The sequence below is a fragment of the Stigmatopora argus genome, chromosome 18 (genome assembly GCF_051989625.1).
Source record: "Stigmatopora argus isolate UIUO_Sarg chromosome 18, RoL_Sarg_1.0, whole genome shotgun sequence".
Taxonomy (NCBI): Eukaryota; Metazoa; Chordata; class Actinopteri; order Syngnathiformes; family Syngnathidae; genus Stigmatopora; species Stigmatopora argus.
This window is the reverse complement of record NC_135404.1, coordinates 4,889,664-4,917,295: the sequence shown is the minus strand read 5'-3', so window position 1 is coordinate 4,917,295 and position 27,632 is coordinate 4,889,664. Positions and strand designations below refer to the sequence as shown.

The window sequence follows — 27,632 nt, the reverse complement described above, 5'->3', positions numbered from 1 at the left end:
ACTTCCTGTAACTTGACACAATTAGAGACAAGGCTAGAGGAGACATCTTCAGAGTGTGTCGGAGGATTGAGACGCGAGCAGTCCCCGACCCTCTCACTGCAAATAAAGTTGACTCAATTCTCTGTGATTTCCTTCTTTCAGATTGGTGATACAAATGTCTGGTGTTTAAACCTAACAGTCTGTTAGCTTCCTTTCATTGCTTTTCCCCCTGGTTGCACTGCTTACATATGTGTTTTCATATTGAAGCATTTAACCAATCACATTTCAGCCATTATTTGTTGCCAGGGTTAGAAATCTGCTTCAAGGCCTTCACAATCAGTTCTGCGGGCTCTGCCGCTTTAAACAAGCATTGATAAGAATGTTGCTTTAACCAATCAGATTTCGAGTTGGCAACACCACAATGCCTTGTCGCAGGCGTAGGGATACGTCATCGCTTTCACCAACTATGAGGCTAGTCATTAGCCAGACCTACCAAACTGTATTTGGAGCGGGCTGCACAAGCAAATATATTGTTGTGTTGATTTAAAGCCATTTTCAAGACGGACTATGCCAGAAATACGACAGGACAGGCTCGACTTTCAGCATTAGCTTTGATGGCGATATAAACGAAGGAAGAAAGGAGGATGGATATTGTGTACAGTTAAAAAGGATCTTTGGTGAGTAAAATATGGCTATATTCCTAAATAATATTTCAATTGTGGGCCAAGTTCTGATATCTGAAAAGCTCCAGTGTTTGTATTTAATCACTAAATGCTACTAGGAAGTGGATTTTACCCAATTTTAGTGCAATTTTTGCCATTTCGCGTATGGACGTATCGACGTTCATCGCCGTTGTTTTCCCAGGGAAATTATACTCTGGGCCTGGTTCTGATGTCTAAAAAGCTCCAGTATTTGTATTTAATCAATAAATGCTGTTTTCGGCTGGATTTTACCCCATTTTCGGGCAATGTTTGCCGGTACACCATTGGCGTTCCTCGCTGTCTTTTCCCGGGAAAATCACCCCCGGCCCAGTTGTAATGTCTGAAAAGCTCCAGTATTTGTATTTAATCATTAAATGCTGCTAGGAAGTGGATTTTACCCGTTGAAGGCGCTACGAGAAAATGCACGGACCGCCACTGATATGATATAACTATTCAAATGAAGTTACTGCACAGTTGCCAGTTCTCCTGGTCCAAATGGATTGGACGTCCATCACCCTCAATGGCACCCATTGATGAGGAAATCTGTTCGGATAAAGGCAAGACGAAGTGAACTTTGAAGCGGGATTGGACGTCGAGTCATCAATGGCAGTGAAACAGGATCTCAATGATAGCCATCCCATTTTACATGCATCTAATGTCTGTCGCTAGCAGCGAATGAGCTCACTGCCATTGAGATCTATACCCGCCAATGTCAGCCAATGAGGAGAGATCAGGCGAGCAAGAGGAAGACTAAACGCCATTTCCAAAGTCTAATGGTTGCTTTTTATTACTTCAAATGCACGACACTTGCTCAGCAAATCGCCCGCCGACGCGACATCTGGAAAAAAACAAAACAAAAAAAACACTCATTTTCACGCCCCACCCCCCGCCCCCCTCAAAACAAGCATTTCCGCAATCACTGCGCCTAAAATCTATCAAGTCAATGACGGAATTACGGTCCAACTCCTCAAGAAGCATAAATAACCCGTCCGCGTATCCCCAAAGTTTTGTCCTAGTGTCTATTACCATCGCAAAAGCGCTTTGTTCCATTGAACAGTTACGTTCGGTTCTTCATCTAGCTGCGTTTTTTTTTAATGGTGCGTGCTAAAAAACTGGGGGGAATAAGAAAAAAATGGGATGCTTTTGGTGGGCTAGGGAAGATAGAAAAAGGTGTTTTTTTAAAGTTATGAAACAAATTAAACTTCTTTGTCTTGGTCTGTGTGGACTTTGGGATGATGCAATTATGTGTTGCGGCAAAAATAAGTTTGAAGCACCACTTGGCTAAAGATGAAGAGTCCAAAGCGTCCAAAAAAATCTTAGCTGCGGGGCAGCCTACACATTTCACAGTGCTCGGTACCGGGTTGGTTCATGAAGGTGCAGTGAACGCACGACCACATGGCGGAGGACGACAAAGGGGCCGAAAGGTCGCCGGTGCCGTCCGAGCCCAGAGAACCCGATGGCTGACCCCCGACTGTGCCTGAGAGGGGAGGAGAAGCACGGCAGTAATCAGTCAGTCTTAGTCTGCAGAAGGTCCCCACCTTGTGGACTTCCTGTGTGTGGCTCCAGTTCTTTTACCTAGGTCTACAATGTCTTGTGTCTGTCTTGCTACTGCAACCAAGAAATTTCCCAAATACGGGATGAAATAAAGTTCGAATCTAATCTAGAAAAATTTGACATTTGACTCCTTTTTAAGGAACTCGTTGGCTGCCACTGATGTCATTGACAGGGAGTAAAATTGGATTGGGTTTCATAACCAGTGTATTTCTCTATCAAGTCTTTAATTGCAACACTTCTACTTGAATTAACATTGTATGAATTGACCATTTTAATTATTGAACTCAATTACTCATCTTTTTCTAAGACACGTTATGATGTCACTTGTAACATTGTAATAATTTTTGCTTTTATCATTTGTTTTGGTTATGGGTTTGAAGGATGAATAAGTGCCTTCAACACTACTGGAAGACTTTAGTTACATGTTTGAAGTCATTATTTCAGTGCAATCAGAATTCATATATGTGCACTGTCATAAAAATAAAGGCTTTTCAGTGCGCCTTGCAGACTAAAGATTATAAAACTAATGAAAAAAATTAAAATATTCAAAAGGACAATTAAAATTATTGATTTTTATTAATGACCACATAAATCACGTCTTAGGTCACGTAGGCCAAAATATTATCATGTGCTTGCGTGGCCTAAATGAGCTCAAATTAAAGTTCAGACGCAGATCTTTGTGCTGTTTTTTTTCGATGACCAAAATTAGTCATTTGGCCTATAAAATGAATAACTGGCAGCTAATTTAAATGACGGGTAGGATTCAAAATAGTCCAAAATTTCCACTTTGAATGAATTCTGCTCTTGAATCAATTCAATTAAATTCAAACACTGACCCAGTTATTAGATGAAAATTGTTCAAAATTTGAAATAAAGAAAAAATGACTACAGTACTAAATAAAGGTTAAATTTCAAGGAACGTACCACAGAGCTGCTCGATGGTGGCCCACTGCTCCGACTTCCTCCAGGTCTCGGCGAGCTCCCCGTCCGACGTCTTGACGGCGTCCAGCAGAAGTCCGATGCTGTCCTGCAGAGAAGCCGCTAGTTAGGCTAGCATCGATGGCGAGGGAAGAGCGGCGTGCGGCACCTACCCTAAGAGGCATGACCTCGTTGGTGACCAGGAAGAGGAGCAGATGGAAGTCGGACACCACGTCTAGGAAGGACGCCGAGGCGCACTGGGACAAATACGTGGCCAGGCTGTGGAAGTCCTGCGGACAAGCCACGTCAAGCCCCCGCCTTCTGGCCAAACGCCGGCCGGCCAAGCACCCTTCCTTACTTGCGTCTCTCCAAAGATTTCTCGGTTCTCAATGGGGAAGCGCTGAGTGGAGCTGAAGGTGAACTGGGGGTCCTTCGGGAATGTTGTCGTGATCTAGGGTAGCAAGCCGGGGAGAGGAAGGACGAGGGTATTGTATGACAGAGTGTGTGACAATTTAGCTCCTTACAGGATTACCTCGCCATTTTGCGCATTCACCATATTGCGGCTTGGATCAAAAATATATGAAAACTTTATACAGTAGGAAGAAAAATACAAAGTCACAATTGGAGATTATCTCACCGAACACTAGAAGACAGTGTCTTCTTTCAGGAGTTAAATAATAGTACAGAGAGAGTCCAAATAATATGAAATAGACATGATAAAATCAATTTCCCTATATCTCAGTTATTCACCTATTGTGGCAGATCACAGAACCTTTTAACCGCAACGAGGAGTTACTGTAATTAAATCTAAGACAGCAATCAAAGTGAATACCTCATCAACTGTAATTGACCTAAACCTTAACATTTTCAGTCAAAAGATTCCAAATTCATTTCAATGCAAATGGCTAAGTTGGGACTGGAATCGTCTCGCAGCCTAATGGTCGACGGTTCGATTCTCCGACCGACTCACTTTGTTCAACATCATACAAGATCATTCCACATTATTCAACAATAGTCGTACTTCTACTTACGAAATTAATCGGTTCCAGAACTTTTTTCGCAACGTGAAAAATTTGTAAGTAGAGGTGTACTTTATATGTAAATTCTGTAATTTGTTCCACGGTCCTCACACAACTACCAACTAAACCCTTTAAAATTGGTCCAAGTGTCCCAATTTTGTATGAAAGATGTCAGAAAACACAAAAAAGAGAAAATTATAAGGAAATGCTTTATTAATGTATTAAAATAAATAAAGCATATGAAATTGTGCTTTGCGCCGCTGGCATAGTTCCCTCAGCGGCCATTATAGTGGGAGATGTGATACCCGCATTTGTTCGCGAGATAGCAGCGAGAGTCCGTTCTACCATGGCCGAAAGCCGCCCACTTTGTAGTACTACATTTTAGACTTTTACGTGTGCCATGTGTGTGCGCTGTATTTGTACGGTTTTTAACCACTTAATAAGAGGAATTGCAATCATTAATAAGGGGAGCAATTAGCTGAAGTAGACAGGTATGTAAGAGAGAATCTTGAAACATGGATGTTGGTTGTTGTGAGACAGCCAATTGAATTGAATTGAATGCTTTTATTGTTATTATATGAGATAGAAGTAGTAGAGGGTAGCGATGTTCTAAAGTGGGAATCAATGCATGACGACAATATTTTCTAAATGAAATAAGGGATAAAGAAATGCATTTACTTTTTGGGGGATTTCGTAACTTCGATCTTTTTCGTATCTCGAGTCACTCATTTGCATATACAAAATTTGGTAAGCTGAAAATGTTGTACTAAGAGGCATTCGTAAGTAGAGGTATGACTGTATTCAGAACTCACATCAATGATGAGATACTCCACAGGAAGAGGCCGAGCCAGGAAGGTGACGTCGTTTCCAAACTTGTCCTTGTCCTGTGGACGGAACGCTAAATTTCGCTTTGACCGCTCGGACGACCGCAGGATAACGAGATCTGGCGCCAGCAATACCTTGAAGAAGACGTCTGGCACATACTGCTCGGGGCTGGACTCTTTCGCGTAACCCAACTCAGGGGCGTCCTTGCAGGGCAGCAGGCACTCGTCCCTCACCAGGGCCATGCACTGATTGGACACCTGGTAGCCCTCAAAGTGCACCTGGTTGTCCGGGCCACCTGAGCGAGAATCAGCGCAAGACGTCCGTGGGAGAACGTTGCAAGGGTGCGTGAATACCCGCAACGACGGGCCTGACCTGTTGCCACCACCGTCACAAACTTGGAGCCAAAGTGTCCGTCCCGAGAGAGCTTGCATGAGTTGGAGTGCTTATTCTGGAAGAAGCCCGCCGTGATGCACTCCTCGGCGCTCAGAAAGTGCGAGTCCTGCAGCGGGGGGAGAACCCCATTCAGTTCGGATGAAAACACTGATTTCAGACTAGCCGCGCTTTTTGTCGTAACATGATGGGTTCCCGTACAAAGTTGATGTAATGGCGCACCAAGGGGCAACAGGCAGCAATGACAGCATTTGGTGACATAACGTGGCCGTTCTGAACGCAGCATAAGAAACGCCATAGTCTGGCTCTGCCACCGACCTGATTTCTTGTAAAGTGAACGGTTCCTATCCTGGTGTCCTCAGAGAGCAGGTCGGAGAAAATCCAGCCCACCTGCCCGAGAAAGCAAATGTTGCAGAAACCCGAGGCGCTGCTGGCAAGCCACGGGCGAATGGGTGAACGACCTTCCGAAGGCCCAGTTTGGCGGCGATCTCATCCACGGCGACGGCTTTGGGATCCTCCAGCAACTCCAGACTGTTCTGAGTGGCGTTCTGAAGATTTTTTTTAAAAAGCGGAGCGACGAGTCAATCTCGGAAACCAACGTCCAGTCGGTAGACGGGCCCACCTGCGGAGGCTCGTAGATAGCGGCCACTTCGGCGCGGATCCCCAAGGGGATGTCTTTGTGCTCGGTGTACCTGCCGTACAGGTAGCCCACCCTCTGGCTGCCCGTCTTCCGCCAGAAGTCCAGGAAGCGGTCGGCGATGGTGTGGTTCTCGAACATAATGTTGTCAACGTGTCTGTATTTCTGGGAAGACAACGCAAGCGAATGAAAGGGTTGCAAGCTAGCGTTGAGAGGGAAGAAAATAACCAAATCTTACCTGTCTGTTGAGTGTGATGGCGCTAGGTTGGCATTTGGTGCAGATGCCCTCCGGCCAAGGGGGATGTCCCTCACAACCAGACTTGATCTTACAGCTGATGTTCTCCAGGGCTGCAAATTTGCCTCTACAGCAGCAGACAAGTCAAGCAGGCTGTTTAGAAACATGGTTGACTTCGGAATTGCACAATCGCTCTCGTTTCAGTCTCATATACAGACGCTCCCCTACTTACGAACGCAATTGGTTCCGAGCGATTGTTCATAAGTTGAATTTGTTTGTAAGTTGATTCAGTGCTATATTTTGTATTATAATTTATGTTTAAGGCCGATATAAGTATATTGAAGGTTTATATAAGTGCATTTGTATGTTTAAGGCTTGTATAAGTAACACGCATTGGTTTGTACTGAAAAAAAAACATTTAATAAAATGGAGAGAATATGTACAGTACTGTAGAGAGAGAGAGATTTATGTATTAGAAACTGGCCAAAAGAAGCGACCCAATGACGATTGCACAGTTTTCTTCTTTTTTTCATCATAAATGATGCGGTAGCACTGTATGGCATCATTCAATTGATTTGCAAACCTTGTGCAACGTTCAATATTTGGGTCCTGCTGCTCGATCTTTCTGTTTATAAATGGTACTGACGGTCGAACGATTCAATGCCCGTGAAACGCTCACCACTCATGCGCATCAAGCTTCGTTATTATTGCCACTCGTTTCAAATGAAATGGCTTGCCTCTTCCTTGCAACTCCCTCAATAGAAGCCTTTAGCTTTTTACCAACCATATTCAATATTGGATGCATGAGATACTTAATGATACAAATGAAAAAGGTTCTTTTCACACTGGAGATACATTCACGCACTTCCGCATTGCAACGAAGAAGAAGGTAGATGCTGGGTGAGCTGAGCTCTCACAGCGCCAGGCGTCGGTATTAGCGGCGGAAAGAAGTACTACTCCGAAAAAGGCGCGAAATACAAAATTGGACTTGCGAACATTTTTGGACTTAAACGCAATTTGCAGACATGTTCGTATGTACCGTTGTTCGTAAGTTGAATGTTCCTAAGTAGGGGAGCGTCTGTATATACATACATATATATATGTATATATATACACATACATATATATGTATATACACATACATATACATACATACACATATATACATACATTATATACATATATACATTATATACATACATATATACATTATATACATACATATATACATACACATATATATACATATATACATATACATATACATACACATACATACACACACAGTTGTGGTCAAAAAATTGCATACACTTGTCATGGCTCTCTTGAGTTTCCAGTTATTTCTACAACTCAGATTTGTCTCTGATAGTGATTGGAACAGATACTTTTTTGTCACAAAAAACATTCATGAAGTTTGGTTCTTTTATGACTTTATTATGGGTGAACAAAAAAAGTGATCAAATCTGCTGGGTCAAAAATATACATACAGCAGCGCTAATATTTGGTAACATGGCCATTTTCACTTCAATTTGGCGCTTTTGGTAGCCATCCACAAGCTTCTTGCAAGCTTCTGGTTGAATCTTTGACCACTCCTTGACAGAATTGGAGCAGTTCAGTTAAATTTGATGGCTTTCTGACATGGACTTGTTTCTTCAGCATTGTCCACAAGTTCTCAATGGGGTTTAAGTCAGGACTTTGGGAAGGCCATTTGAAAACCTTAATTCTAGCCTGATTTAGCCATTCCATTACCATTTTTGATGTGTGTTTGGGGTCATTGTCCTGGTGGAACACCCAACTGCGCCCAAGACCCAATCTTCGGGCTGATGACTTTAGTTTATCTTGAAGAATTTGAAGGTAGTCTTCCTCCTTCAATATCCCATTTACTCTCTGTAAAGCACCAGTTCCATTGGCCGCAAAACAGCCCCACAGCATAATACCACTACCACCGTGCTTGACGGTAGGCATGGTGTACTTGGGATTAAAGGCCTCACCTTTTCTCCTCCAAACACATTGCTGGGCATTGTGGCCAAACAGCTCGATTTTTGTTTCGTCTGACCACAGAACTTTCCTCCAGAAGGTCTTATCTTTGTCCATGTGATCAGCAGCAAGCTTCAGTCGAGCCTTAAGGTGCCACTTTTGGAGCAAGGGCTTCCTTCTTGCACGGCAGCCTCTCAGTCCATGGAGATGCAAAACACGCTTGACTGTGGACACTGACACCTGTGTTCCAGCAGCTTCTAATTCTTGGCAGATCTGCTTTTTGGTGATTCTCGGTTGAATCTTCACCCTCCAGACCAATTTTCTCTCAGCAGCAGGTGATAGCTTGCGTTTTCTTCCTGATCAGGGCAGTGACAAAACAGTGCCATGCACTTTATACATACAAACAATTGTTTGCACTGTTGCTCTTGGGACCTGCAGCTGCTTTGAAATGGCTCCAATTAACTTTCCTGACTTGTTCAAGTCAAGGATTCGCTTTTTCAGATCCATGCTGAGCTCCTTTGACTTTCCCATTGTAGCGTTTGTGGGCGTTTGCACCCAATGAGCCCTATTTTAATGGCCCCAGAGAAGTCACCAGCTGTAGTCACTCAATCACTCACAAGAAGTTAAGAGGCCATGCTATGAAGCTCATTTCACAGACACAACTTTCTAGGTCACCAACATTGTTAATTCGTGTTGCTGTATGTCTATTTTTGACCCAGCATATCTGATCACTTTTTCTGTTAACCCATAATAAAGTCATAAAAGAACCAAACTTACATATACAAACACTAACATACATATACACATTAATATACATACATATATATACATATATATATATATATATATATATATATATATATATATATATATATATATATATATATATATATATATATATATATATATATATATATATATATATATATATATATATATATATATATATATATATATATATATATGACGACATCACGCTCTCTGCTTCGAAGTGACGGCGGGCGACGCAACAAAGAAAATGCAACAGAGGGTAAAATCTCAAATGCACTCACTTGTCGGCTCCTCCGGTCAGTTTTCGGAGGTACGCGTGGAACGACATGTGCTTGACAGGCGGGTCCAGGTGGTTCAGATAGTCCTCGTCGAAAGGCTGCAATAAGACAGAAGACCATGAAGCAGAAGACCCCAAAGAGGACTAGAATAATGTCATACTGACCTCTAACGGGACGCAGTGGACGCATTTGCCCAGGGCGCCATGGCGACATCTGTCAGTAGAGAGTGCAAGTTCAGAAAAAAGTAAGAAGCAAATCAAAACTTGAGTCAAAGTCTCTACTAGACCTGACGTAGCGCATGGCTGGAATATGCTAATCACTGTTCCCTTTCATAAGTTATTGCCGATATGTGATATTAATGTATTTTTAAAAACAATTTAAACATTAATGTGGGCGGCCCGGTGGGGTGAGTGGTTAGCGCATCGGCCTCACAGCTGTGGGGTCCTGGGTTCAAATCCAGGTCATGTCCATCTGTGTGGTGTTTGCATGATCTCCTTGGGCCTGCGTGGGTTTCCTCCGGGTACTCCGGTTTCCTCCCACATTCCAAAAACATGCATGGTAGGCTGATTGGACACTTGGACACAATTGCCCCTAGGTATGGGTGTGAGTGTGCATGGTTGTCCGTCTCCTTGTGCCCTATCCTCTTTCTGGGTTGGATTGAAAACCCGTACCCAGTGCGGCCCTTTGTGGAATAGTTTGGAGACCACTGCATTAAAGGGTCATTCACAAATTTAAAAAAAACGCAAACTATATTAAAAAAATCGAAGATATATACCGTGTATACTCGCATAAAGCCGCCCCATGTATAAGCTGCACCCTTAAAATCGCAGAATTTTAAATTTCTCGCGTATAGGCCACCCCCCGATTCACAATTTTAACCTCCATATTCATGGTTTTAATAGGGAGTACAAATGTTGAAGGAAAAATCTTAAGAAAAATTATCGCACGTGGTATTTCTGAAATACTGCACGAATCAAAAGCACATTAGGGTCAATATCATAAGGAACTAATTCATCCAGTAATGGTTGTTTTCTTACCGCAAAACAGAAAATAACCAACAAATAGTAAATGTTACATCTACTGGTGAAAAAGAGTATGGCAAGTCTTGTGCGCATATAAGCTGTACCCTTGATTTAGTCATCTTTTTTTGTTACAAATACGGCTTATATGCGAGAAAATAGCGTAGAATTTTGTAATCAATGCCTAAAATATCATTTGAAAGCTAGTTCAGCATTGAATATGAAAGATTTTAAAAAAGAAACATTGTCATTAAGCCATCAAAATGGCTATCAGTTTCTCCTGCAAAGAGCGCGTATTACCAAATTTAAAGCCAAATTATTAGTTTTTGTCAACTAGATTTTTCATAACATTTGAAAAGCTATTTAGTGTAGAATCTGAAATATGACGGTATGATGAGTAACTGCGGACATCTGTGTTTCTGTTGAACATGATGTGTTCTTATTTTCAAATGTTCAACAGTAGTGAGGGCTTAGCTGGTAACTGAGATTTTAACATTTGGAGCAAAAGTGTACCTATGCCCAAGTATTCTTTTCCTCACGCATCTAGGGTCAGTTTTGTGGTGCATATTTTGTTTTGCATTCTTTGCAAGTCTTCTCTTCACCACGAAGATTGCTTTTGGGACAAGACGACCATTAGTTCTAAGCAAGCTCGAGTGTTGAGTACATTGTCTTTCCCAATTGGCCTCAATGAAGAAGTGCTTACACTGCGCAAAGTGTAATTGAGGGTGTTTTGTACGTCTAATATGCAATCTATGGGAGCAGTTTCAACACACAATTTTCATTTACTGTGCAAAAAATGGATTTATTGCATACTGTTGGGGTTATTCTGGGATATAATTATATAAGTGTGTATTAATCATTATATGCATGTGTGGAATATTAATCATTATATGTATATGTGATATATTAATCATTATAAGCAGACGAAAGCTCAGTATAACAAGGACCCCCCCTGCAGCTGGCTCTGAGGACATTTAATTGTTTTTAGGACTATTGACCTGACAGATCACCAAGTTCCGGGCCGAGGACTGTTGATCTGAGTTCGCAATGAAGATCTGTGAAGGACTCTTAAATTGCTTTGACTTGGATTCCGGCAGATGGCGATAATCGAATCAACTTCCGAAAATACTCGCATATTGTTTTAAAATACTGTCGCTCGGTTCACCTTTTATGGAAATTATTATGCTTACTTGTGCAAATTCTTACGCAGTTGTTTTTGGTGTCCGATCCGCTCGTTTCACCTTTTATGGAAATTATTTTGCTTACTTGTGCAAATTCTTACGCAGTTGTTTTTGGTTTCCGATCAGATAGGCAATTGTTGTTGCACTTGTTTTTTTTTACCTTAATTGTGTTATTCGGTTAGCTTATGCAATTGTTTGAATAAGATGACCTTAAGTGTTTTGATTATGTGCGACTAAATGGACAGAGGAGGATACCTTTCTTCAGAATGCTCCGGTGGCGAGGACAAGCCAGGACCGATTCTCACTTGCAAGTTATCACTAGATTATGTCTACGATGTCTCTCCTTTTATTAAAGTATATCTATTAATAAACTTATCACATACCACGACAGGCTTAGCCATCACCTTGTCTTTTAGCAATAAACTTACAGCTGTGCGTCTCGGTTCCTGTAGATCTTGCCGTCTTGCTTGGTGAGAAACTGGTCGATCTCATCCTCCTGCACGCTCGACGGAACAGAATGGGGGCGGGGCGACAGGAAGGACGAGGAGGAAGCCGACGAGGACGAGTGCGGCGCCGCCGTGTCCATCACCTCGGCGGAGGTGGACGTCAACGAGCCCGACGGGAACAAGAACAGCATGTCGCCGTGCCTGCGGGGGCAAAACTCCCTCACATCACTTTTCCTCCCGACCGCCGTCAACGCACGAAAGGCGTAGCTCACTTGATCTTTAGCAGGCTGAGGGTTTTGTTCTGAGAGAGGAGCTCTCCCGTTTTGTCGCGGTTCAGGTAAACGGAGAAGCGGTTGGAGTTGAAGCCAAACTCTTTGCCCACCTGCAAAAACAAATAAAATGGTAGCGCATGGGTCAGCTTGGTGAAATTGCGCTGAGATTTTTGCTATTGCTGTTCCTGCCTTTGATAGCAAAAAAATGTGATCAAAATGGACGTCTAAATGCTGTCAACGGCAGAGGGTGAAAAATGCAGATTTGTTTTGCTCTTTTTGAATTTAAAATGTTACATTTAATAAAACAGTAAACATTCAGTTAAAAGATGATATTTAGTCTAAAGGAGATTTTCAAAATCTTTTCTAAGATATTACATTGCACGATTCTCGTATGTATTCAAAATCCATCTGAAATGAAACGTATTTTGGGTGGAAATAAACAAAAGTACTTGCTCAAATCTCATAGAAATCTTTTTTCTTCTCATTTAGAATCCTACATTTAAGCAATATTTGACAAAACCTGGTTTGCAATAAAAGAGAATGTTATAATGAAGGTGATATGTTGTTCAAAAATAAAACAAATTAATTCTTTTCTTACTTGATATCAAAGAGTTTACCCATTTTATGCAAATGTTATGAAAACGTTGCAAAAATCTAAAACTTGTTAACTTGGGTTAAATTCATCCAACTTTTTAATTTATTTTTAATATGGCCAAATGTTTTGTGAGGTTGGAGATAGTCTGCTTGTCAATTCGATGACAAAAATTCTAATCATGATTAAAAAAAAATTTCAGTCGATTTTCACATCTTTTCTCTTTCGAATTTGAAAATTCAAATTTTTGTAAATAAATTACTTTACTTGTTGTTCAATGATTAAAGTGACTACCTTACCTTACTTAAAAAAAAGAGAATATAAAATATGATTTGAGTATTTAAGTGTTTTGTTGTTCTGTCATGCAATAAAGACAACACAACTCTCTACGTACACTATGAAAAATAATGAATAAAACGTGCAGAAATTTTGAGGCATCTTTATTTTTCTAAAAGGCTTAGTTTAACATAAATAAATATGAAAGTAGAGCTGGACGATAAAACGATAACGATAATTATCGTGAAATAATTTTTGGCAACGATAATGTTAAAAACGTTTGATAAATATTCGATAATTTCAAACTGTAATTACACGACCCGACCACCACAGAAAACGGGGGCACTGTTGAGAGATGAACACTAGTTTCAGATCAACGCTCAGGAGAAGAAGAGGATGACATGGAAATGTGTTTTTAAAATGTTAGCAATAGAGGCTAACAGGTAGCATGAACGCAAAAGGAAAATAACGGCCAAAATAAGCGATTATGAGATGCAGGACAACACCCACCCGACCCACAAAAAGGCCTCGTACCTGTGGAAAGAGCAGCCTTATTGAAAATGTCCTTAACCTACTGTCCTCATTTGAGGACAGCCTGTAATACTTCTCTTACTTGATATCAAAATGTTTTCCCATTTTATGTCAATGTTCTGAAAACGTAGCAAAAATCTAACACTTGTTATCTTGGGTTAAAATGGGTTAAGTTTGTCCAACTTTTAAATTTTACAACTTTCGGTTTGAAGGAAAATGTATAAAAGTAAAGACGCCTGTCATAATTTCGGCAGGTTTTATTCTTTATTCTTCATAGTGTAAGGAGAAAATGTCCTATCTTTATTGCACAACAGAACAACAAAAATACTTAAAAAAATAATCATTTCATATTCTCTTTTCTTATAAAGTAAGGTAACATAGGTACTTTCATATTTGAATAAGGAAGAAAGTAATTTATACTTATAGTTATCGTGATAATTATCAATAGACTAACATTTTTAACATAACATAACATAACATAAGATAACATTTTTTGTTTTTGTTTTTGTTTTTTTGTTATCGTGATAACAATTTTTGTCATTTCGCCCCAGCTCTAATGATTGTATGATCTTTCTAAATAGAATCATGTTTGAAAGGCAAAGATTGTGATGCGCTGTACCTTCTTTAAAAAAGCAGCCGCAGTCTCCCGCTTGGTGGAAGCGATTTTCTTCATCCCATCTGGGGACTGTACCCTTATTATCTAAAATTAAAAAAGAAAATCAATCGAACTGAAGACATTTTATTGCGGTTGACAAAGTACACTCAGTCACACTTAAAAACTTCAAAACATCAAAGACAAGTACAATGTATTTCCTTAATGAGCCTGTAACAGCGATTTAAAAAAAACAATGGCATTATTAATAATAATAATAATAATAATATCGCCGAGCTGCCAATGATGACAATCTTTAGAAAATAAGGAAGGATATAAATGAAGTAACAAAAGACTGAAAATCTGACATGCCTAAATGGTCATCTTTAAAATCATGTGTATATAGATTTGACATATTTTTGACGTTGTGCTATATATGAATAAAAATTCAACAAGAAATAATTCATGATGAGGTTTATTCAACATATTTTATTTTTACGTTCATCTATTACCTATTTTCTTCTTAACCCTGAGAACCCGGATTTTCATTATTTTAATTACAGGGCAAATTCAGTGACCCCAACTCTATAGAGAACTGACAAGAATAACAAAGTTCTATCAAGAGGTTCATTACACAGACCCCAACAAAACCAACTTTCCAGAGGGCCAAATTGTTCCAGCTCGTTGTCATTTAATGCAACAACCATCTATATTTAGATCCCCTCTCTAGTATGTTAAAGAATTACGTGACATTTCGATAGTTTGGTCCAAAATCCACCCTGTCATTCGGGGCCCGTCCACTTTAAACGGGTCGTCACGTTAGCTAGCGAGCTAATTGTGCTGCCTCATCACTACGGCGAGTTGCTGCTAACTGGGCTAGCTCCCTTTAGCCGAGTCGGGGAGCAAGAAAAAGAAGCCACTTTCTGCGTTTTCTGCTCGCTTTTTTACACTTACGATGGTGTCCGTCATGATGTTCGGCTGCTGATATTGTCGTCTGGACAGCCAAATTCGCTCCGGGTTGAATAACGGACGCCCTTTGAAGAGTGATTGTCAACGAAACTCCATCCCACGGCGGGTGTTGCTAACATGAGTGTCCGACACAGGGTTGCCAGATCGGGAAGACAGCGTCTACTCCAATCGCCAACCAAAAACCCGCCCGGTGGAATCAAAACAAGCCAAAATGACAACCTTTTCGTTAAACTGGTTTTCCCAGTACATTCTATATTTTCGTATTATAACCAAGGGAAAAAATCAAATCAGGTGATCATTATAAGGGAGATGTATTTTTTTTATTTTTAGAAACAGTTTCAGTGAAACATAATTTGACAAACTATGTTTTATTTATTATTAAACCGCAAAAGGTCACGTTTCCCAATTGAAAAGAAGCATGTTTCTATATTTTTTTATTTTAAAATTATTACATTTTAGAATGTTTGTTATTGTCTCCTTGGTTATTTTGACTGCATTTATCAATAATTAAATAATTAACAAGTAAAAAAAAACAAGTGGGAAAAGCAGACACATTTTAAGGTGGAAATGAACAATTTTAACTGTAATAACTAATCAGCAAAAAGGTAGCTTTTTGCAAATTAGCATCATTTTAGCAACCTGCCCCCGCCTCGATATTAGCCGAATTTGTCGGAATCCTGCTCAATCTGGCAACGCTGGTCCGACACGGCATCACCAGTTCCGTCTTAAAACTTTTCCCCAAAAACAATTTTACTCAATAGTTCTGCTATCTTTTCCAAGTAAATAAACGTGTTTAAATGATGATAACACGTTAATTTATTCTTATTTTTATATTAAATTTGATTTCGCCATCAGGTTTATCGCCAAACTTCAGTCAGTATAGTCTTAAAACGTAATTATCATTGATGTTGTCATTATTGGCAAACATGAGGCAGTTTATTCGTAAATGAAGTTTCTCTTTTTTAAACCTTTTTATTCACAAATTGTTATTTTGTTCTTCAATGTACTTATTACAATAAATACATATTAATGCAGCTCGCATGGATTTTGCAATAGATAATAAATCGTAAATATTATTTAATAATTTGTTTATATTATTCATATATTTATTATTTTAATGTATAATAAATTATTCTTAATAAAAGGGAGTAAATAGTATTAATGATAACAAATGTAAATGAAAATTAAAATAAATAAAATATAATTAATAAAAAAAATGTAGTAAAATTGAAAAAAGAAGGATAAAGACAAAATAAAATAAGTGTGGTCTGGTTGTATTTTCGTTTGGGATTTTTTTTCATTATCTTGTGATGTCATATAGATTAACTCTTTAGCTGCCATTGACATCAATACAGGTCAAATCCATTTTACATGGGAGGACCTGAACCCAATCGAATGAGTGAGAAAGCAGGAGAGCCAAAATATCAACACACACCCACACACTTATAAAAATAAACCCATTAATGTATCCTTGTTAATTTGCTTCTTGCTCTGCAATTGGCTGGCAACTTATTCAGAGTGTGCCTGCCTGGTGCCCATAGTTGGCTGGGATAGACTCCACATTTTTATGAACTTGAAAAAAAAATAAAAATAATTAATAGCAGAAAAAAATTGCGAAGTCGTGAATACGCGATAATCGAGGGATTACTGTACATGAAATTAATTTGAAATGAGTGATCAAAGAATTCCTATTCTTTTCATTTCACCGTATTTATTTCATTCATACTGCAAAGTTCAGCTCCATCGGCACAAAGTGACATAGGAGCAAATAAAGTGAGTTCTTTTGATGCGGAACATCCCAAATGTCAACAATAGTTATCACTGACATGAGAAATAAGACGAGAGTAGCTGCTGTGTCAAAACATGATTACCACCAAAAAAAAAAATTCCATTTATGTTTTTACTGTTCCAGTTGAGAGCGTTGATGATTTTCACCGCTTCAGATGATTCCGTATTGCGCCAACTCGTGCAGCTCCAGATGATTGAAGGCCTCCCAAGGGCAAATCACGGTGATGTCTGTGACGCGTAAAACCCAAATATACATAAACGTCAAAGACATCTGACATATTTACGGTATTATCTGTTTAAAACAAAGAGGATTTTTACCTAATTTCAATAATGCCCCTAAATAATTAATCGAATAGTCTACAGCAGGTGTCTCAAACCCATTCCGCTGAGGGCCGCATTGGGTCCTGTTTTTTGTTCCAACCGATCCAGTGCCGACATTTTAACCAATCAGGTGTCTTCTAAAATAAGTAGCACCTGGCTGCAATCAACTGATTAACTGATTACACTTGCAAAAGGTATCCTCTTGTTGAGTTGGAATGAAAACCTGCACCCACTGCGGCCCTTTGAGGACCGGTTTGAGACCACTGTTCTACAGTAATACCTCGACATACGAGCAGTCTGAGATACGAGTAAAATTTCGGGCAAATATTTATCTTGAGTTACGAGACACATTTTGATATACGAGCATACAGCGGACGTGAGAGGCTGTTTATAAGAACATCATGGGCACTGTCTCTCTCCCCGCAACTCCCTCGTGTAATGTCTCTACGAGCACTGGGCGGAGCGTTGCATTTTTTCAGTGTTTTTTTCCCGTTAGTCAGTGCGAATGGCTTATACTACTTCTCGTTGGCAAGTGGTCGTGCGTTGTCCTATTGTGAGGGCACTTGTATGCATCATTTTGGGAATATTTTGAAGGGAAGACAAAAGCAAACAACCCTCGATAGGTTGCATCTGAAAGTCAGGGTGGAGGCGGGGCAAATAGAGCCAAGAAAGGTATCAAAATTTAAAACAAAATTAGAATTAACTTTAGTGTAAAGGTTAGATTGAACTTACTTTTGAGTGTGTCTGCATCGTAATCCAAGTTCATTTAAATTTGTTTATGTTATGCTACGAGCGCGTTGCCATGCAAAAAGTCTGCCCTCCCCCCTCTCTCTGTCCCTCTCCCCCCCCCGCGAAATCCGTCTAATTTTAGTATACTATTAAACACATTTCAGTACTATTAAACCACTAGTTATTTGTTACTTGATGTCGAATTAGAACAAATACAAATGTTTTTCCAATCCAATATCCTGTTTTTGGTGTTTTTTTCAGTTGGTCGGAACGAATTAATTTGTTTTCAGTTCATTTCTACGGGAAACGTTCATTTGAGTTACGAGTAAATCGACATACGAGCTCAGTCCCGGAACGAATTAAGCTCGTATCTCGAGGTACCACTGTACTATAGGAATACTACTTAATCAACTTGTCGATTAGTTGACTGGTCGTGGTGCCGCTAAGGCAGCTTTAACAGTGATTTATTCGAAATGGTACCAAAATATTGACAACTTATTTATTGATAATTTTTTTTATCATGTATTGTTATTATTTATTGATTATTTATTTTTCTGTGTGTTTGTTGTTGTTATTGTGCACTTTGTCGTGACGCTTTGAATCTCATTATACTTGTATAATGACAATCAAAGCATTCAATTCATATCAATTAAAAACCAAATAAAATAAAGTATCCCTACAGGATATTGAATAAATAATAATTTACTTAGTTAGCATTTTTTTTAACCTCTTGATCCCTGAATTTGCATTTAACATTGGAGGAATACATAGGTTCGTAAAAATAGCATTATAAAAAAAAAAGTAGAAAATTGAAAAATGCAGCTAAAATGAGAAAATCCTAAAACAAAATTTAAAAAAAATACTTCAATATAAGCAAATTAAAAAAAAATCTCTTGAAATATAAATAAAAGAAAACTGACCAGTTCCCAGGCCTTCCATTCCTGGGATGTCATCACCGAATCTGCACACAAATGACAAAAAAAAATGACACTATCTTAACTTGTGGGCTGCCATTGACGGCCATAGACGTCCCATCTATTTGAATAGGAAGGGCTGCCAGCCATCCCTCCCTGTTCAAATGGACACTTGGATTCAAAGCAGAAGGACGATTGGACGCCAATGGCACAGAAAGACTTAAATGGGACGCACCCCTGCACTCCCTTCTTGGGGGGTTTGCTCTTGAATTGGCGGGTCTGCCTCTGCTTGAATTTGGGGGGGCCCTTCCGTGGGGTGGCGGGACCCCCGCTGACCCGCGTGGCCGACTTGATCTCAGCTTTGGGTGCCTCCAGGTTCATCTCCCAAAACCTTTGGACAAATGAAAGCGTCAAGGCCTCGCCGTCAGCGTGACCCCAATAGCGGCTCACGCTAATCTGGGAGTCACGTTACTAATCTGTTTTCAATCTGGTAAATGAGAACAAGCGATCGCGCAAATGCTGAGGCGGCACGCAGCGTTTTAAGATCGGCGCGACTCAATGACAAACGAGCGAGAACAACAAACAAAAGGTCGCCAGTGTGATGAAATCAAAAAGATACAGAATATGCAATATAAAATGTGGCAATTTTCTAGTTAGCTCAAAGCCTTTTTTTACTCATTTGTTTCATTATATAATGTATAATAGTCATATTCTTAAATCCGATTGGCTGGCCACCATTTCAGGGTCTCCCATCTGGTGCTCATAGTTGGCTAGGGTAGGCTCCAGCACCCCTGCGACCCTTGTGAGGATAAGAAGTTTGGAAATGGAATGAATATATTTTTTTTAAACTATTCAAATACACTACTTTCAAAAGAAAAAATGTGTTGTTGTCTAATGTATTTATATGAATAAATATATTTAAAAAGACTGCAATACATTAAGTACATAAACATAGTATTCATGTAAAAACATGTTTAGAAAATAAATGAAAAAGTTGTTAAAAATCCTGAAATAAAGAACAACCCAAAAATAGTCAACAAAAATGTAGAATATTTATATTTTAAAAAACCTGAATATTTCAAGTTTTAAAAAAGGAATTTATGAATCAATCGTTTCATTTGTGATGAATTTTGTAGATGCTTTATTGTTTATTTTTTTAATATATTAATTCTATTTTGTTTATTTTTTTAATATATTAATTCTATTTTGTTTATTTTTTTAATATATTAATTCGATTGTTTATTTTTTTAATATATAAATTCTATTTCGTTTATTTTTTTAATACATTAATTCTATTTTGTTTATTTTTTAATACATTAATTCGATTTTGTTTATTTTTTTAATATATTAATTATATTTTATTTATTTTTTAATATATTTATTCCATTTGTTTATTCCCCACCTTTTTTTGTTTCAATTAAATTTTCTCCGTCACATTATTATTTTCTTGTACTTTTGTATTTTCCCAAAATTAAATATTTGTTAAATGAAAATTAAGGAATGAAAGGGTTAAGTCATCACTTCTATTTGCAATATTGACAATTATTAATCTTTTAAATACATTTTTCATGTATTGTGACAGTCAGTAGTCGGAGGTCTATAAAGTCTGCTATTCACATGTTCACACATTTTATCTTTATTTTTTTCTTAACAATTCGGCAACATTTCAACCATTTTTCTTTACACCTTACTTGGAACACATTTTTTTTTCTTTTAACGTTCTACATCAAGGTGGTGGATCAAAGCAACTCATTATTCACTCTTACATTATTAATCCTATTGAGTTTCAATCCGCCTTGCATTTTGTCTTTCAATTGTCCGTCGCCAAGGAAAAAAGTCGGCGCAGTTTGGCATACATTTTGGTTCGGAAACGACTTTATTTGGGCGGACGCGTTGTACTCACGTGCTGCTCGACTTGCGTGAAGAACGGACGGGCGAGTGAATGACGATGAGGGGGAAAGCGGCCGGAGGGTTCGCTCTTATACAGCCGAGATTAGGCAAGACACGCCTTGTGGCGTAGCTTGATAGATGGACGGTAAAACGGACGGAGGGAAAGAGACAGACATTCCAATATGGATTATTTATGCTGTGTGATATGGAAAAAAATCTACCATCACGATATGCGCCATTTTATGCCACGATATATTTATTGCTTCTCCTCACAAGGGTCTTGGGCGGTGCTGGAGCCGATCCCAGCTAACTACGGGCACCAGGTGGAGGACACCCTAAATCGGTGGATATCCAACCACAGGGCAGGAGACGGACAACTAAGCACACTCAGACCCATACTTAGGGTCAATTTAGAGTGTCCAATCAGCCTACCATGCATGTTTTTTGGAATGTGGGAGGAAACTGGAGTACCCGGAGAAAACCCACGCAAGCCCGGGAAGAACATGCAAACTTCATACAGTGAGGACTGACCTGGAATCGAACCCTTGACCCTAGAGCTGTGAGGACGAAGTGCTAACCACTCGGCCACTTGTCACGATATATAAATATAAATATACCCGGAGAAAACCCACGGATGCCCGGGAAGAACATCCAAACTTCATACAGTGAGGACTGACCTGGGATCGAACCCTTGGCCCTAGAGCTGTAGGACAAAGCGCTAACCACTCGGCCACCTGTCAGGATATAATATAAATATACCCGGAGAAAACCCATGCAAGCCCGGGAAGAACATGAAAACTTCATACAGTGAGGACTGACCTGGGATCGAACCCTTGACCCTAGAGCTGTGAGGATGAAGCGCTAACCACTCGGCCACCTGTCACGATATAATATAAATATAAATATATCAAGTAGTGCTGCAACCTAAAAAGTATGCAGTTTTAACAAACACAGCATGGCAACATTCATATTGTAAATGTATTTAAAAATATCGGATTACTATGGGTGTACTACCACATAAAATATGATTTAAGACATTTTTTTCATATCATTACCTGGAGAAAACCCACACAAGCCCGGGGAGAACATGCAAATAATTCCATACAGTGAAGACTGACCTGGCATTGAACCCTCGACCCCAGAACAAGATGGATTGTGAAGGTCGCACGTGACCCGAGGTAACCTCGACTGATGATGACCATGTCGCTAATCCATAATTTTCCGTCACGTAATCCCCGCGCAAGTGCAGCGTTGTCTCGTTGCCGTGGTGACGAGCGCCGATCAACAACTAGGACACAAGTTGGATCTGGCACTGTTTAATGGACACCACAACAGGGTAATAAATATGTGCAAATGATACGAAAGAGTGAAAATGTGTCTCCCCTCGAGCCAGAAATCCCTTGCGACAGCGTCCACTTGTCCAGTTCCGTCAACTTAAGGGGCCCGTTGACCCAAAGGGATCCTTCGAACGGTTCCACTTTGTCTTTCAAAATAAAAGCAGCACAAGTGTCTTCAGTCTGGAAATTTCTGCGGACACCAAATAACTTGTGTTGGAGGCTGCGCAATATTCAAGACATTATATCCCATTGACGGTGTTACGTGTCTTTTGATTGGTACCCACACAGGTGGACCGACCTGGATTTGAACCCAGGGCTCTCACTGTGAGGCCGACGCGCTAAACACTCATCCAACGGGTCGCCCTGAATGTTGATTTTCTTTGTGATAAATCACAATAATCTCTCATCTCATTTTCCGAACTGCTTTATCCTCATTAGAGTCGCAAGGGGTGCCGGAGCCTATCCCAGCTGACTCCGGGCCAGAGGCGGGGGACACCCTGAATCGGTGGCCAGCCAATCGCAGGGCACAAGGAGACGGACAACCAAGGACACTCACACCCATACTTAGGGTCAATTTAGAGTGTCCAATCAGCCTACCATGCATGTTTTTTGGAATGTGGAAGGAAATCGGAGTACCCGGAGGAAACCCACGCATGGTCGGGGAGAACATGCAAACTCCACACAGGTGGACATGACCTGGATTTGAACCTAGGACCCCAGAGCTGTGAGGCCGACGCGCTAACCACTCGCTTCCATAGCACATTTTCCGCTAAAATATTGAACTAAGAGTAATAGAACAGCAACTAATGTGATTTTTAAACAAGGATCTTATAATCGGTCATAAAATAACGGGTTTGTGGAGGCAACTTTTTTCTCAGAAAAACTTCCCCAAACTCACCGTCATTGGACGCAGTCACGTCTTGTTCAGGAGTCGTATCTCCATCTTCAAGTAAGTCTTGAGGTTTTCGTCCAAGACGTTCTCCTCCACGGCGGCCAGCGCTCGCTCGCCACCGTCGTTGTAGAAGGCCAGGAGCCGCTCGGCGTGCTCGATCCACACGCAGTTGTGACAACCACTCATGCAACAGTAGGTGGGGGGATCGGGTGGGCCGCCGGAGCTTTCGCCGCCCTCTGCGGGGGTAGTGGGGGTAGACGCCGCCTCGACACAGCAACCACGGACGTTCCCTTTGAGCGGGGCCGCCCTCCATGACATTGTGCAAAGCTGGAAAACAAGTACACACACACACACACAAAACATTTATCCATTAACTAATAATAAATTAATGAAAATAATTAATCTCATACTGTAATTTCAATTTATGATGAAATTATCCAAATCTCAGTAAAGATATTTGTGCCCGATACAGCTGATTAATTTTTATATTTCGGGAGTATTGGACAATATTGTGCTTTGTGGCTGCAGCAAATCAAACCACTGAATAATAGTAAGTGTGCATCGTTTAATATTCTTAAGTAGGTACCAGGAGGGCTCCTTTAATATAAAAAAAATATTGTCACATTTTTACATTATTTACTGCCTTATGTATGACAGGATCAGCATCATTGACAAAACATATGTTGGAAAAAAAATCAATATCGAAAGGCATTTAAAATACATCTTGATTTTCACGTTTAAAAATGGCAGTGGCTCCTTAGCCGGTAACCGGTCAAATAGTCCCAGGGGCTATTTAGCCGGTAACCGTTAAATAGCCTATATGGCCCCATATGGCTATTTAGCCGGTAAGAATTCTGTGTGGGGTAAATAGTAAGAAACTACGGCTACGGAGCCACTGCCTGAATAATAGTCATTAACACCTTCATGTGTGTAGAAGCAATTAGTCTACATCAGGGGTCGGGAACCTTTTTGACGAAGAGAGCCACAAACAATTCATATTTTCCAATGTTATTCCTTGGGAGCCATACTACGAATTTAAAAGTCAAAATACATACATGTAAACGAGTGCCTTTTCAATTTTCTTTTAGTAATTTAACCACTTTTAAAGTGGAAAAAACTGAATATTTTTTTAAAGATTCTTATGCTGTTGCTAATTAATGAGAGGATGCATTCCATAAGAGTCTACTGCAAAAAAATGAATATTAAAGCAGTTCTAGATGTAATATCTCAGTTCTGTCACCAGCAATTTCCATATTTTAGCTCACAGGTTAGCAAAGAGCCAGATGGACCCATCAAAAGAGCCACATGTGGCTCCCGAGCCATAGGTTCCCTACCCCTGGTCTACATGAAAGTAACACCAATAAGTGTGAGTAGAAACAGCTATAGGCAAAGTCGATCCATTTTGGGAATTGAAATTTGGCAATAATTTCAATATTTGGCAGTTATTATTTATTTTATAAGTGGTAAACTTCCCACCAAATCTGATAAAGATCAGATGGACACTTATTTTTTTCCCTGTTCACTCAATTAGCATGCAATTGATAGATTTTAACATTAGAAGAATAGGGATTTAATGACTATTATTTAACATTGAGTGAATAGGGGATTCACCTAATGTTAAAATCTATCAATTGGCAATAACACATCAAATTTCAATACGATTGGTTGAATGGTTTAGAAAATCCCCTATTCACTCAATGTTAAATAATAGTCATTAAATCCCTATTCACCTCATGTTAAAATCTATCAATTGCAGGCTAATTGGGTGAACAGAAAAAAAAATAACTGTCCATCTGATCTTTATCAGATTTGGTGGGAAGTTTACCACTTATAAAATAAATAATAACTGCCAAATATTGTGAGTATTTGTTAAGGTTGCCGGCTAAATAGCCCCTGGGACTATTTGACCGGTTACCGGCTAAGGAGCCACTGCCTTTAAAAATAACCAGAACACAAATTAGTTAAGAATTTAGAAAAGGAATAAAACAACATTGCTTGTATTGCAATCAACTTTTGTGAAGTCAAATCCGCTTATTAGAAGTGTCGATTTTCACAGCTCTACATAGTCACATATTAGTGAAATAATACAATATATATAGCTATTTGAACCAATTCCAGCTAACGTTTGGTACCAACCTTTCGCAACGACGAGGACGACCTTGTCAGGTTTAGGGCCATCGTGATAAAAATAAAAATAAAAGTCTTATTAGGAATTGTCTTGACGTATATCTTGATATCTTGAGTTTAAAAAAAAACAGAAAAAAGAAACAATTTACCCCTGTGTTAAAACTACCGTTTCCTAAAAGAGAACGCCATTTCCTTTCCCGGAAGTAAAACTTGTCAACAAAGAGCAACGATTGGCCGCGATGGCGAAAATCGAACCAATCAACAACGACTAGCCATATTTGCTATGTACGGTAAGTAACAAATCCAGACATGTCCAGCAGATGTCAGTATTTCTCGCGTTGTCTCTCAACCGACTTCCATTCCATAGCAGTTCAGGCCCAAAAAAATAATAGGGCAAGTATGTATTTAAATCTACATTATTTTCTATTATACTTTAAAAAAAAAATAGATTTGACTCTGTCATTTATCCACGAAATCCTCTCATATTCCCTATTAAAATACTCATACTTTCTGCAGAAATGCTTTTGCGCTCATGTTCTTTGTCGGTGGACCGAGTTCCTTTTTTTTGTGTATACGCTCATTTCTAGGCATCAGCGTGAAATCACGCCAAATATATCGACAAAGAGCTATACCGCACACTTGATGTGTTTATATAGCATGCAGTGTGTGTAAGTGTGTGCAGATGTGGTGCTCAGGTGTCCTTGGTCAAGGTTTTTCTCACAGCACCGTCTTTGTGTCGAGTGTACAAAGAGAACATTGTCCCTGTTGTTGTTCCTCCTCTAGCGAGCGCCCCAAAGCCATGGTGACGATTCAGGAAGGCCTTATTTTTTTTAGGTTAAACAACTAAAAAAAATGTCAATAGTCCAAAAAAAATTGAGAATATTTCCAGGTTTTTCCCTTTGTTAAAACATATTGAAAATGTAAAAAATAAAAAGAATAATATGTAAAACACACCAACATTGTTGGTCTTTACAGTTTTGAAAAAGGGTAATTTAACCCATTTCCCTTTTTGTAGGAAACATTTTTAAATAAATAAAAGATTACAAAAATCAATAAAAAGGGAATATTCACATTCTTGCATGGGTCAAGGGTTTGGAAAGGAAAAAAGTTGATGTCTGCGGTTTGAGTGATGCAAAAGTAAGTAATGTACTCCCTTTGATTGCATAATTTAATGACTTTTTACCAAATATGACTTAAATCTCCTATTATTACAATTAAAAAAAATCTTGTGCTGCTCACACAGACTTTACGTCGGCAAAAGTTGATGCCCGAGACACCGAACAACTTCCGGTTCATGTTAGAGAAAAATAAGCAAAAAAATGACCGTGTCACAATTTGAATCTTGTAATAGTATAGTCTATAATTTGACCTTCATCATATTTTGATTTTAACCTTGTAATAGTTCAATTGTAATCTCATTGTACAGTGGTACCTCGAGATACGAGTTTAATTCGTTCCGGGACTGAGCTCGTATGTCGATTTTCTCGTAACTCAAATGAACGTTTCCCATAGAAATGAACTAAAACAATTAATTTGTTCCAACCCTCTGAAAAAACACCCAAAACAGGATATTGGATTGGAAAAACATTTTTATTTGTTCTAATTGGCCATCTATTAACAAAGTAACAAATAACTAGTGGTTTAATACTACTAAAATGTGTTTCATAGTACTAAAAATAGACGGATTTCGCGGAGGAGAGAGAGACAGACAGAGAGAAGGGGGGGGGGGACTTTTTGCACGGCAACGCACTCGTAACATCACATAAACAAATTAAAATGAACTTGGATTGCATTGGAAAAACATTTTTATTTGTTCTAATTCGCCATCTATTAACAAAGTAACAAATAACTAGTGGTTTAATAGTACTAAAATGTGTTTAATAGTACTAAAATTAGAAGGATTTCGCGGAGGGGGGAGAGAGAGGGACAGAAAGAGAATGGGGATGGGGGGCTTTTGCAAGGCAATGCGCTCGTAACATAATATAAACAAATTTAAATGAACTTAGATCACGATGCAGACACTCAAAAATAAGTTCAATCTAACCTTACCCTAATCTTAATTCTAATTTTGTTTTAAATGTTGATACCTTTCTTCTCCCGGGTTGGCTCTATTTGCCCCGCCTCCACCCTGACTTTCAGATGCAACCTATCGAGGATTGTTTGCTTTTGTATTCCTTTCAAAATATTCCGAAAATGATGCACACAAATGTCCTCACAATAGAATAACGCACAACCACTTGCCAACGAGAAGTAGTATATACGCCATTTGCACTGATTAACAGGAAAAAAAACACTGAAAAAATGCAACGCTCCGCCCAGTGCTCGTAGAGACATTACACGGGGGAGTTGTGACCAAAGAGACATTACACGAGGGAGTTGGGACCAGAAAGACAGTGGACATAATGTTCTTATGAGCAGCCTCTCGCGTCCGCTGTATGCTCGTATATCAAAATTTGTCTTGTATCTCAAGAT

The 27,632-nt window shown here is 39.4% G+C and overlaps 3 protein-coding genes across 10 annotated transcripts; all 3 read right to left on the bottom strand.

Moving 5' to 3' along the window:
• Nucleotides 1–1,728: 1,728 nt before the first annotated feature.
• nploc4 (NPL4 homolog, ubiquitin recognition factor) lies at nt 1,729–15,340 on the bottom strand. Its single transcript, XM_077626424.1, has 17 exons — nt 15,148–15,340; nt 14,221–14,301; nt 12,203–12,312; nt 11,913–12,131; nt 9,449–9,497; nt 9,288–9,382; nt 6,262–6,385; nt 6,009–6,188; nt 5,848–5,934; nt 5,705–5,776; nt 5,369–5,495; nt 5,131–5,291; nt 4,984–5,055; nt 3,511–3,603; nt 3,326–3,442; nt 3,159–3,261; nt 1,729–2,157 (listed from the first exon to the last, which is right to left on the bottom strand). Exons 1-17 carry the CDS (start codon nt 15,160–15,162, stop codon nt 1,997–1,999), a joined length of 1,866 nt encoding a protein of 621 aa, XP_077482550.1. The 5' UTR covers nt 15,163–15,340; the 3' UTR covers nt 1,729–1,996.
• A 1,708-nt stretch (nt 15,341–17,048) lies between these two features.
• pde6gb (phosphodiesterase 6G, cGMP-specific, rod, gamma, paralog b) lies at nt 17,049–22,070 on the bottom strand. 7 transcript variants are annotated; one of them, XM_077625951.1, is made up of 6 exons: nt 21,923–22,070; nt 21,624–21,681; nt 21,482–21,538; nt 19,150–19,305; nt 18,921–18,961; nt 17,049–17,178 (listed from the first exon to the last, which is right to left on the bottom strand). In XM_077625951.1, the coding sequence occupies exons 4-6, from the start codon at nt 19,293–19,295 to the stop codon at nt 17,102–17,104; spliced, it is 264 nt and encodes an 87-aa protein (XP_077482077.1). In that variant the 5' UTR covers nt 19,296–19,305; nt 21,482–21,538; nt 21,624–21,681; nt 21,923–22,070; the 3' UTR covers nt 17,049–17,101. The 7 variants fall into 7 exon arrangements, with proteins under 7 accessions (XP_077482077.1, XP_077482078.1, XP_077482073.1 ...); XM_077625952.1 differs by lacking the exon at nt 21,482–21,538 and adding an exon at nt 21,336–21,393; XM_077625947.1 differs by lacking the exon at nt 21,482–21,538 and adding an exon at nt 20,818–20,934.
• A 33-nt stretch (nt 22,071–22,103) lies between these two features.
• oxld1 (oxidoreductase-like domain containing 1) lies at nt 22,104–25,379 on the bottom strand. 2 transcript variants are annotated; one of them, XM_077625946.1, is made up of 3 exons: nt 25,170–25,379; nt 23,040–23,360; nt 22,104–22,287 (listed from the first exon to the last, which is right to left on the bottom strand). In XM_077625946.1, exons 1-2 carry the CDS (start codon nt 25,209–25,211, stop codon nt 23,055–23,057), a joined length of 348 nt encoding a protein of 115 aa, XP_077482072.1. In that variant the 5' UTR covers nt 25,212–25,379; the 3' UTR covers nt 22,104–22,287; nt 23,040–23,054. The 2 variants fall into 2 exon arrangements, with proteins under 2 accessions (XP_077482072.1, XP_077482071.1); XM_077625945.1 differs by having other exon boundaries at nt 22,104–22,331; nt 25,170–25,377.
• Between the last annotated feature and the right edge of the window lie 2,253 nt (nt 25,380–27,632).